The sequence below is a fragment of the Copadichromis virginalis genome, linkage group LG11 (genome assembly GCF_057382275.1).
Source record: "Copadichromis virginalis isolate Kocher_CV1m ecotype Utaka linkage group LG11, C_Virginalis_male_GT1.1, whole genome shotgun sequence".
In the NCBI taxonomy this organism is placed as follows: Eukaryota; Metazoa; Chordata; class Actinopteri; order Cichliformes; family Cichlidae; genus Copadichromis; species Copadichromis virginalis.
In genome coordinates this window covers 16,127,022-16,139,930 of record NC_140628.1, presented here as the reverse complement: position 1 = coordinate 16,139,930, position 12,909 = coordinate 16,127,022, and the positions used below count along the sequence as shown (strand labels likewise).

The following is a 12,909-nucleotide window of genomic DNA, read 5'->3' as shown; positions in this document are numbered from 1 at the left end:
ATAAAAGACCTATGCTAGTCGCTTCCTACACGATACCCAAAAGAGACGTTCTGTGATATCTTTGGACACCGGGAGATAAAATCCTTTGATAATTGCTGAAGAATAGCCTGACTGCAGCTATTACTTCTCAGCATTTCATTTTTTTTCCCCCAAGTTGAACTGAATACAAAAGACAGATGAAATGAGTCAAGTGCTTCACTACGGCGGAGCAGGTGTAGCAAGCAGCTGAAATGACTTTGTCACAGAGGGGAAAAAACGAATGAAGAGTACATCTAAAACCAATGATGGGTTTGAGATCATTCCCTTTCACACTCTTCTGCCACATCCTGACGAGGAAGCGCGGGGTGAGAGAAAGACAGAAGGGGGGAGGAGAGGAGAGAGAGACAGAGAAAGATGGAGAGAGATGGAGATGTGCAACGCCAGCCAAAACTTTTTCAATTTCACCGACAATTTCCTGTGTAATTACTGATGCGGTATGATGGTGTTTTAATGACAGGGACCTGCCAGTGACAGTGACATTGTGTGTGTGTGTGTGTGTGTGTGTGTGTGTGTGTGTGTGTGTGTGTGTGTGTGTGAGGGAGAGTAAGAGTGTGTGTGTGTTGGGGAAATCTGGCTGGGCCTGTTGATGATGGCAGAGTGATGAGATGGAGCCGTGCTGTGGAGATTAGACCTGTCTGCCCTCAACGTCTCCCACCCACCTGCCACACACACACACTCAAAGCCACTAGCATTAACACCCCACCCTCTCCACCAACCCACCAAACTACCCCACAATGCCACCTGCTATCTCACCAACACACACACCACACTCTTACAAACCCACCCCCCACATCCCCATCCTATCCCCACCTATCAACCCTCTGATCATCAGTGCCACGGTGGCAGCCATCAGCGCCACCAACCGTGTGGAGGTCAATGAGGCGGTACCTGTAGTCGCACCAGGGGCAGCGGTACGGTTTCTCCCCGGTGTGAACACGTTTGTGCCGTGATAGGTGGGACTGCGTGGTGGAGGCGAAGTTGCAGAGCTTACATTTGAAGGGCCTCTCTCCTGTGGGCGGAGGGATTGAAAAGATAAGAGACACAGACAAGACAGCAGTGATGAGACCGTAGTGACCCACTAATGTGAGCTAAAACAAACATGCATACATTGAGAGATAGCAGGTAGCAGGATTTATCTGACAATGGGTGTAGGTCCCTCTGGTGCTGCAAAAAAACTTTAATTAATAAGTAAATATAAAATGAGGCGCTGTGTTAAACTCGACTATACAAAGACTAAACACACGGTTTTGTCAACTGTTGTATGAAAGCTGTAATTTTAAATCAGTTAAACATATAAGGGAAAAGCTCTGACAGGGTTTGCGTCTGCTGAAGAAAAGCCATTTAAGGATGTAAGTGGAGAAAGTTTTCTTATATTTTTAAGTAAAAGTTGAATAACAATAAAGGCTGGGATTCAAAGAAAAGTCACTTGTATAAAAGCATACAATATAAGGTTAATGGTAAAACTATGTATAAACAAATACTTTACATTTCAACTTCTTCTGTGAGAGTTAAACACATATTTTAGATCCAGCTGAAATGTGTGTTCTGTAAGAAGTGGAAGTATCAGTTGGTTGTAGTGCTGTGTTTTCAACCAAATCAGTTCATCTCTCAACAGGACCGGAAACTTATGTATAGATTTCAAAAAAATACAATGAGAGAGATATTTATGGTAATCCAGATAAGGCTTTTTACTGTTTGTACTGTAATTTCCGTAACTGAAGCACGGCCATTAATCTACAGAAATAGCATATGGGCTGCACAGCCAAAAACCTGTAAAGAACTCTGAAAACAGTGGGTATCTATGTGGTACAAGGATGAGGGTGGCCTGGTCTGATGAGACATTTATACAACAGAGACACCTGGATGGTTATTGTTCACCTAGGGAAGAGGTAGAACCTGCATGAACTGTGCTAAGAAGGCAAGTTGACGGAGAAGTGGGACGAAACGTTGGGTCCCCTCATTTAAGTGGACGTCACTTTGTTCCACTTACCTAAACAATGCAAACATACAGCCCTCCTATTAGCAGGATACCAACCTCACTTCACAACTACAAGAGTAAAAGGATCTGCTGCTAACATCTTGGTACCTGATACCCTCAGAGGACTTGTTCAGTCCATGCTATGATTGGTCATATCTGTTCTGGCAGCACCAGTGGGACCTACACAAGACAGGTATCTCTAATGATGTGGGTTATCATGTTTGTCTGGAGTGTAAGAATAAAAAACAAACAAAACAGGTTTTTGTTTTTTTTACTTGTAATTAATTTTATTTGTGGCAGTTGTGTATTTTTGTTGTTTTTTTTTGTCGTGACATTTAAAGGAACTTTGTTATATCCGCTGTTTCTTTAGTACTGCTTCAGTGACATTTATATATTGAGAATAAGATTAGCCATTCAATTTCCAATTGGAAAAAAACACAAAACACCTGAACAAAGCTGCTTGAGGAGACTTCAAACACAGAAATATTCATATTAGCACTGGTCGTTAAAAATCTGCACCTGTCAAACTGAGGACAGTCCCTTCATGTGAACCTGTATCGCCACAGATTTGGACATGTGGCTAAATCAGTGGAATTGACACGTGTCAACGTGGCAGAGGAGGACAGAAATTGGCGGTTTTAGGGGGAAAAAATGGCAGCAAAACTGAGGAGCAAACAAAATGAATAATGAAAACCTAAATGAATATTTATAACAGGATTCTTGATCCTTGGACGCCTGCCAGACAACGGCTAAGAACAGTATTTGTTTCACTATCTCAATTTCCCCCCAAAAAAACACTCGTTATTGACAGCCTATCTGAAAAATGCAATTTCCCTAAGCGACAGAATGACATGGTGAAATGATAACTGAAATTAAAAATCTCAGATTCAGTCAGCCACACTGGTACACATGCCTATCACTGACAGCAGCATGTCACACTGATGCGCCTGTGTGTGAGTGTATGTGTGCGACCGAGGGAGGGCAAACGGTTGCCTAAACTACACGGCTGCTCGGATCTCGGTGTCAAACACCTTCTGACATGGTGAAGGCATGAACACGTGGGAATCAGTTTGTGCGACAAGACAAGTTTCCAACATGAGTTCAGGGTGTGTGAGTCGGTGCTTACCTGTGTGTTGGCGTCTGTGTTTGGTGAGGGCATGTCTGGTGCCTCCCGCAAAACCACACAGGTCACATAAATAAGACTTTTCTCCTGCAGAGATAGAGAGTGAGAGAGAAACATAGTGCTTTAGGGATATCAGCGGTTGTGAAAAACAGAGTGGATGAGAAACCAGAATTATACGCAGGGAAAAATATTTTGCTTAATTTGCTTTTGTTTTTGCAGAAATGCTCTCATTCAAACGCAAATCACATTCAAGAGATTAAAAAATGGTTTAAAGATTAATTTCAGTCAATTAAAAATTTGAAGCTGAAGCAATTAAAGAGGTTCAGAACAAAGCCAAGGTTTACCATACCACCTTAAGTGAACATAACATGTATACAGCAAAAAAAGCACTTAAAAGCTCATCTAAATCTGTAAAAGCAGGCATCTGCTGGTAGCTATGGACCTGAGAGTACACCTGAAACACCCTATAGTATTCTGTGTGTGTGTGTGTGTGTGTGTGTGTGTGTGTGTGTGTGGGGGGGGGGGGGGGGGGGAATAATTAAAGATGTCTTTGAAAAATGACATAAAGCAACAAAAACTGCTTATTTTTAGTTTCTGAAAATGCAGAAGGACATCAAACCTTTACGATCTGTATTTAGTCTGTTCTGTATCATTCTTTAAGTGAATGCCCATTTTTTTAAACTTATTTTGATATGCTAGGAATGTGAAGTCACTTAGAATGAAAAAAACAACTGGTTTTACAGCTGGTTTCGTTCACTCGAGCATGTTAATCTACACTGTTGATGAAACTGATCCAGGTTTCAGGTGTTTTCCTTCTGTCTGCCTCAAATCAAGATCAGCATAATTAATCTGTCCTTTAATTATACTTTTAATCGCTTTTAATTTTAATACTGAATTAACACGACTCAAAAAACGATCTAGCTAAACAGTAAATTTGCAGTCTCAATTATCACAGGGTGGTACTAAGTGAAGGGTTGTTGAATTTGATTTATGAAATCCCCTGAGTGGAAAAGTTTGATGCGGGAAAGAATGAGCAATCCCACTCTCGGTGGAAATGGTAGCCGAGGAGCCACTGAGCAAAATCTGAGAGCTTGAGTTAAGACAAAGAGGAGAGAAAATGGTTCGACAGGGAAAATGTGTGAAGTGGGAGAAAGGCAGAAGGCGAGAAAAGAAGAGACAGACTGAACAGATGAGCAGAGGGTCTAGTTGGCTAACAGATGAGCCAAGCAGAAGTCACAGATCACTAGTGTATATCCATCAGAGCTCTCATAGCTAACTAATTCCTCCAATCAGATGGATCCGTGTAAATATGTCAAATGGGGGACGGGAAATTGCCAGTGTGGTTTATTGACTGTGATAAAATCTGAAAAGCACCGCTGAACATAATTACATACTTGTCAGAGCCATAAAAATTAGCTTTATTATCAATGGGATGGTTTTGTACAACTTCATTTGGGGGCGATGCCTTCCAGATGGGGAGCACAGAGAGCTTTTTTACACTCCTCTTCTCTTCTCTGCATCTGGCTCTGTCATTAACAGCATGATGGTCTTTTCTCTCTCACACTCCCTCTGTCTACCTCTCTCTCTCTTTCTCTGTGACTGCCATTGCACACAGCCAGTCACACACTCCTGCACACACACACACGGCAGAAACATTTGTGATAAGATGCACTCGGGGAAATGCATGCGCGCATCTAGAGAATGGACACAGATGTGTATGCAAATCCTCACACAAATCAAACTGCATGCGGTGTGATATATGTCCATGTTGTGTACCTGCACATGTATGAAAACACTGTGGGCGCCGCGTCGCCCATTTTAGCACACACGGTACGTGCAGCTGAGCTCTCCATCACTTAAATATTCAGCTAAATGCTGATGTTGAACTCCAGCTCTCGCCACATACTGATAACACATTTGGGTGACTCTTCCAGCTGGGCCTCAGTAGTGCTCTGCTCCTCTCCTGCACAGATAGCAGCTTTCACTGAATCCGCAGAGACAAAGCAGCCTCAAGTTTCCTCTATTATACCCATTTAAAGCCACTCGACTGTGAGAAGAGTTTTAATGCAGTGCCACTTAGAGGGGAGAAAAACAGCCTTAAAAAGGTGCATTTGTTCACCAATTCATACAGGTTCACTTTTCAGTCCCTGTGTGGATGGCCTTTAAAGGAGCAATGTTTTCATATAAATGAATGTCCAGTCTGCTTTTTTTTTATGTAGCTACACAAAAAAGAAAACTCTTTGTATCAGGTGAAAAGATTCCTCGAATTTACAAACGCATTATAGAACGATAAGATCTGCAGAGCAAGCTTGCAGGACAAGCTGAATCAAAGTATCGTGGTTCTCTATAACATGGATTCATCATGATTAAACACCGTACGCAACAAGACTACTTTGCTTTGGTAGCTTTAGCATGAGTTTCAGAGTCAAAAAAGAAGGCATTAACCTTCACTTGGACTGTGCAGTGTGCTTTGATGCAAAAAAAACAAAATCAACAAAAATTCTGTATCAAGCACCACAAACAGGACCCACACAGAACTCTTGAAACATAACCACAGCTGTAATTGTGAAACAAGGTTTTTTCTTCCCCATCTAGCATCCTACTGATTGCAGAAAACCTGGGTTTTCAAGGCCTTTGACTATAATGAATCAATAAATAAATAACACCTATATTCCACGTGTCTTTAAACTCTACATGAGTTACTAAGCATCTCGATCAGACCGTTTCTCCCCATCAGAATAACAGCGCGGGTCCCCTCCTCCGCCCTCTCCATCTCTCATTACACCCAACGCTACAAGACCCCACCACAGAAAAATCTATAGCCATCGATCCCTACGCCCAGCCGCGGTCGCCACAATTATTCTTGAGGAGGAAACGTTGGCGATAAATTACATCTGTTGTTCTGCGGGGTGGAGCACTCCCAGGACCAGGGTGGGGATGGTGAGGTGGGGTAGTTAAAAAAAAAAAAAAAAAGTGACAGGTTGCTATCAACATTGTACATCTGACTGCTAAAAGCAACATAGACCTTTCAGTCACCTTGTAACCTTGAATTGACTGCAAGCATGCATGACTCGGGTTAACCTTTGCCTTTAATAGGTACACTAATGACTCTTATAACTTCAAAAAAAAATTCAAAACATATCTGTATCCTTTACCAATTTAAACTTTGGATCTAGCCTGAATTCATTTGAGACTGTGAACCCTGACCTCATACATCAGTCCTGAAGGCCAGATATACAAAGCTGCAAACAAATGCAATTCAAGTCACAGATCACGAACAGCTATGCAACTGAGTGTGCGCAAAATCCACACACTAAAATGTCCTAAAAACACAGCTCCCGCTAATACATTTGCACTCAGAGCCCTTAAACTTTTTTGGGGGCTATTTGAAAATAGCTATCACTTCGTCTCCTTTGTTCCCATGGTACACCTCAACTCTCCGCCCTTTACTGGAATTAAATACGCCTTATTGCGAGACAATAAAAGAACTTTGAAGTCAAAATATACAACCCTTCTTTGCATGTGTGTGCGGATACATATATATGTGTGCGCCTGTGTGCGTTTTAAATAACCCCGGAGGAGTCTGCATGCAGCTATAATTGCCTCCCTCATTAGTTATGTTTTAGCAGGAGCGGATGGGAGGGCAATTAATTTTACCGCTTAATTTTTGACACGGAATCCGCTGTTGTATTGATGTGCTCGCCATTTTGGGTCTCATTTTTCAGGGAAATTAATTGACAAAGTGTGAAGATTTATCAGCATATCGCCAGATTAAGCGACAAACTGAAGCAATGAGGAAATCAATTGTGGCCCTGTCGCTGTGTCCAGACCTCCTCTATGCACTCCACCACCACCACCACAATGCCCAAGAGCCTGGGAAAAACTGGGTGGGTCGGATTCAGTCCACTTATTTATTTTTTTGAGCCGCTCATTCATCAGCCGTTACAAATGACCCTGGCGGCTGTCGACCACTAGATCCCCCATCCACGCCCTCTACCCCCCTCCCTCGGACTGGTCTGTGAGCAGAGAATGATTAACATAAAAAACACACAAATCAGAGAGCAACAGTGAATCCCATTAGAGGCAGGAGAAGGAGCGCAGAGATTTTAACTTTTTTTAAGCTGTCCTTTTAGGGAGCGGGGCTCAGCATGTCACAATCAGCAACTCTATCCATGGGATCCCACTAACTTGATTTTGGTCATCTAGACGTTGCGTTTTCAGTGGGAGAAACCTCACCTGACTGCAGGTTTCCCCAACCTTATAAACAATATATTTGAATAACGGCCAAAATTAGCACCACTGACTAACAATGGTCCATGAAGTCAGTTTCAGGATCATTAATATGCACATTTTCATGACCAATTATCAGTGGCCATGAGTAACAAGTCTTTCCCTTTTCTCGTATCCATGGGATGACTATTATCTATCAAGCAAATGTTAACGGCTGATATCTTAGAAAAGAAAGCAGTCAGATAAATGATGTACAGGAGGGAAAGGAAGAGTAAGAAGAACAAAAGGAAAAAAATATCGTAGGCGAGTTAAGTACCCATCAACTGACTCATTAGAACCATTGATGACTTTCATGCCAATCACAGTTACAAGTTTGCAAGTAGTTAAAGCAAACCCTCATTAATAAGTATTTATTTCTTGTAGTCAGTAGAATGTTTTCACATTAAATCAAGGATATGAGGTTACTGAAGCTGTTGGGAAAACAGTAGGAAAGGTGAAGCTGGTGGTGCAGAGCTGGTGAGTGTGAATGTTTCTATTTTGAAGCATGTGTCTGAAAAACAAGTATTGTAAGATTTAGACTGACTCTGAGACGACCAATGAAGTTTATGTTGAAACTCCAGCCACTTCTCTCTGAGACAGACACAGTGGGCAAAGGCAGTAAACGCAGGCTGAGTGTGAGAAAAAGTTTTTCTGGGGTTAAAATTTGTCATATTTAGTGTAAACTTTGCTGTAGGCTGAGAGAACTCATCCCCCTCTCTGTCCCTAATACCTCCAGAATGCAGGGGTGTGTCTAAAGGTGGTCATTAGGTGTCCACCTCTGAAATTAAGTTTTAGTTACTAAATGTCGAGCAGATTTCAATTGTTAAAATGAAATATACATCTACTAATAAACTATGCTATATTATTATAGTTTAAGATATGCAAAGAAACAACTTTTTCCCCCATGTATCAAATGTTAAACTGAAAACTTGATCGGTCACAGATGCTCTGCTGTTCATCTTATGTCACTCTATTGTACCTTTATGTACCACTGAACATTATATTGGCACATGAAATGCTAACACTCATAAAATGGGGCATAAAATATTTTGTAGCTTCTGAAAAAAGTGGTTAAAAAAATCACCACAAAGCAATATTGAAGTCCAAAATAAGTTAAATAAAAGCAGGATTCTCATTTCAAACCAAGAAACAACAAGTGACAACTGTTGCTAGCACATTTCAACAGTTGGAGCTAGCTAGCAAATAAAGAAGTACCGTCACCTAATTTTGGTTTCTTGTATTATAAGTGTAATAAGGAAATATACAACACTAACTGTCTCACATCCAGTAAAAAATAGTAACTGTTTACACTGATTAGAGATAACTATCAACAGGTAGTCACTACTGCTGCTTTAATGAGTAATATCTAAATGAGGACTGCCGCAGAGTGACTCTTGGTGTGCTGAATTATTGAAAATCCATTTTCAAAAGAGTTCCCTGAAGTTCGGAGAGTGGTAATTCTCTGGTCCTGGTCAGTGTTTAAGAAAACATGCTATTGCTAATCCTAAACTTGTCCTGCTATGCCAAATTATATCTTTTCAGAGGAAGGTTTCAGCATTACTCAAGAATATACATGTTTTTGTCTTTGCATGCCGTTTGATTCCTCAGCCTATGCCCATCCTGCCCATAGTGTTCCAATTTGATGCTCTAACTGCTGTTTTGAGCAATTAGGAATCTTATTTTAAGTGTTATAAACCAATCAAACACACCTGACATAAACCTAGTCAATCAGAACTTGTAACTGTGATGACGTTCTCGATGTAGGGATGCTTTGGTTTCTCTTTCCTCGCGTTGTGACGTTTAATTTTACACTTTTACAACTAATGAGCTACGTATCATTACACTCTGCTCCAGTGCAAACACAGCAGTTAGTCATCGTCCTGCGAGCCTCTACATAACCCAGATGCATGTACTATAACTCGCACGCCCTCCATTACTGACTGCTCTGTTCCCTGGGCAGATTAGTTCAACTTTTAAATCTCCTACTTATTTTATTAGTATTGCATCTTAGCCCTGTGAAGGAGACGATTTATAACTTTTAAACAGATCACACATATGCAGATAATATTTCAGTGTGTCAGGTTGGCTGCTGGAATGTGATTGCAATGATTGTAAAGCTGTAGCTAGCCGCCCTAACCCAGCACCAATTATAACTGGCAAAGGAGTGTCGGAGGTCACAGCAGAGCAAATTGTGTTAGCTTTTTTTGGGGCGTCGCTAATCAAGTCAGGTCTTGCTGCTGACTAAAATGAGGTTGTTTCAGGTTCAATCTTAATTCTCCTACTTTTATATTTCTTTTTTGGTCACCCGTGATCTTTCAAGTTCCTATATTCAATCACCCCCCCCCCCCTCAATCGCTCAACTCGCTCTCAAGTCTGTGTTTCCCCCTACCAAATTCACACAAACACACACACACACACCACAGCATACCATCCCACACCTCTTCAAATGACAGCTAAGTGACAGCGTGACGCCAGCCACTTGATGGGGAATGATGAGAGCTGGAAACAAATGAAAATAAAACATCTAATTATGTCAGAGGCGCCTTGACGTTACATCACTGTTAAAACACATTTAAAATAACATTCAGCAAGCCTCGCACTGACACACATAGAAACCCGCGCACACAGCAGGCACCCGTGACGGATGGAGGGCTCTCCTGCAAGCACTCAGTCAGGCTGTCAGGCCACTGGCTGCTGCTGCTTCTGTCATTGACTTAAAAGGGCATCAAGGAGCCATGTGTGGGACATTACTGAGGCCGAGGGGAAACTGCTGGGCTGCGGCATAAAGACACTTTCAAAGAAACTGACTTGGGCTCCTATCGAGGGGCTCTTATTCAAGACAATATCCTCCCACTGCACCATCTGTCCATCCAAAGTTTTTAGCAAGTTAAAGAAGAAAACCACACAATTCAAAGCAGTCCTAAAGTATTCTTTACTGTATGTACAGAAATGAAATGGAAGGATGGAATCAGAGGGGAAATGCACAATTAAAGTAATCATTCATCTCAGTGCAAAGACTCACTGGCTGGTTTCATCGCTTCTAATCAAGCGATTCACTTTGTAGTGGAATAAGAAAGCAGCTAAATTACTGATTATTGATTGGTTATTGGTTAGTTATAAAAAGTAGTTTCCAGGTGAGGTTAGAAAAGATCTTCTGAATTGCCAGTTGAATCAGTGTTGTATCCAAAAGCTGTCGATAAATAACAGATTTTTAAAGAAATGGGAACCTTCTAATTCCTAATGCTTCGCTTTTTGGATCAAAGGTTGGATACCTATATGAAAGGACAGAGAATCATAAGTGGGTTTTTCCTGCTTTTTATTTTTCTGAGGCAGCTGCAGCTCAGGCAGTAAAGCAGGTTTTCCACTAATCGGAAGGTCAGGGTTTGATCCAATTATCGAAGAAAAAAAGCCTGTGGTGTAAAGAGCTTTCAGCGGTCAATAAGACAAGAAAAGTGCTACATAAATGTAGTCCATTTTGCATCACTGAAAAAAACCCATACACACAGGATTGGTGTAAAGCAAGGGAAAAAAAACAAAAATACTCTCGACGATCAGATGGACTTGATGAACACACACTCATTGACCAGCTGGATTTGAGGAAGAGACACTTGGCGACCAGATGGATTTTTGGGGAAATACACATGACAACCAGTTGGATTTGAGAACTACACACTACCTTAATTTCCACAACATTCGAGCATCCAAGTCTGGAGGATGGCACAAAACAAAACAAACACAAAAATTCAAACATCCCCGTGCTGTTTTGCTCGTCCCTTTGGCTATTAATTGGCCGATACAATATCATATAACAGTGACAGTCCTATCGGGTTCAGAAGGTGTGTTTAACCATCTAGCAAGTGTCTGCAAGAGCGCCAAGAACTAGTTCTCGACTTTCCCTGGATGTTGAAAATCAGTACAGATGGACAAGCTGAGGCTATTACCGGCCAAAAACTTGCATATATTTATTCCAAACAAAGCTGTGAAGATTCATAATTAATGTGAGAATTTCACAGTTCACATAAACTTCATTTTGTTGAATAGCAGATAGCAGCTATAGAGGAATGAAAAAGTACATTTTGTCTGATCCAACCATAGCCTTTCTTGATAAATAACCCTTTGTCCCAGACTCATAAAAGCACTGATTGCCTGTATATACATATAAAAAAAAAAGCTAATCCCATGAATTTTGCACTTCAGAGTGTGTCAGTCAGTGTGTTTATGGAGGAGCAGCAGCAGTAATGGTTCACAGTGGAGGTTGCTAACTCTGTCTCACCCGTGTGCGTCCTGTAGTGGTCCTTCATGGCTGACAGGTTGAGGAAGGCGTAGTGGCAGGATGGCCAGGCACACTTATATGGTTTCTCTCCACTGTGCAGTTTCATGTGGTTGTTGAGGGCCCATTTTTCGCTGAAGGAGCGCTCGCACAACTCACATTCAAACTTCCTGCAAGAGAATAAGATGGGGCAGGTAGGAACGAAGAGGAGGAGAAGGAGGGGGTGAGGGGGAGAAACAAAGGGTTATTTACTGATCCCGAAGCTGACGCAAAACGCTAGAAAAATCCACCCTGTGAGAGAGGAAATGGAGGTTGCTGGGTAGTTGCACTCACAACCACGGACCAGAGGGCCATATGATTGTACGCTGTACATCTACGCCCACACTCGTGCACACACACACACTCAACGCACACAGAATGCAGCTGGCTGCTGGTGTGTCATGTCTGTATAAGCAGGCATTGATTTTTCTGTCCTGGCCTGCCACCTCCACCATTTATTCTCTGCTTTGCACCAGGGCCCAAAGGACTAGAGAAATTCTGTTACAGTCCACACACACATACACACACACACACACACACACACACCCTGCAGGGCCAGTGGGGAGAATAGAGTTCACCTGTCCAGTGTCCCTGACCACTTAGCCAGGGCTAAATGAACAGTTAGCAACATTTTACCTCCCGCTTCATTCTCTCGAGGCCCTTGTATTAGAGCTTCCCTCCACCCAAACTAATCGTCTTTTTTTGTTTTGCTTTGTTTTTAACTAACCGCTCACATCATCAACATCAGCGCTCTCACCTAGCTTTAGATTATCAGTATCAATCCAATGAATGTAAAGCACGATGTAGCGTTTGTTGAGGTATTTTGTTATAAAAGCCCCCGTTATGCGAATCAGGGCAAAACTGTGAATATGCATGTCATTCTGTCTTCGCTCTGGACATCTGTCTATTTTCGCACCCACGCCTACGACCGACAAAAGCTGCATGTTCGCTCTCTGTCTTTTTAAAAATATATATTTATTTTTTTTAATTCAGTGTGTAGGATGTTTGCACCTATAGTCATCTGCTGTGTTATTAAGCTTCACGAATAAAACACAAAGAACTAAGGGGGAAAAAAAAACAATAGGAAAAGCGCGCGCTTGAATTAATCTTTACCTCCGCGCTATAATTTAGCTGCAGAATGACTAATGTGCGAGTCATAAACAAATGAAGTCGGGTTTTGGGGAGCATTCG

At 41.8% G+C, this 12,909-nt stretch overlaps 1 protein-coding gene across 1 annotated transcript in view; it reads right to left on the bottom strand.

Moving 5' to 3' along the window:
- The window catches only part of znf407 (zinc finger protein 407), a 156,453-nt gene that overhangs the window by 52,476 nt on the left and 91,068 nt on the right, over positions 1-12,909 (bottom strand). Inside the window, exons 6-8 of the mRNA XM_085473346.1 lie at positions 11,683-11,849; positions 3,144-3,227; positions 928-1,048 (exon numbers count right to left, since the gene is read on the bottom strand). Coding sequence (XP_085329472.1) covers positions 928-1,048; positions 3,144-3,227; positions 11,683-11,849 — 372 coding nt within the window. The remainder of the gene's footprint in view (positions 1-927; positions 1,049-3,143; positions 3,228-11,682; positions 11,850-12,909) is intronic.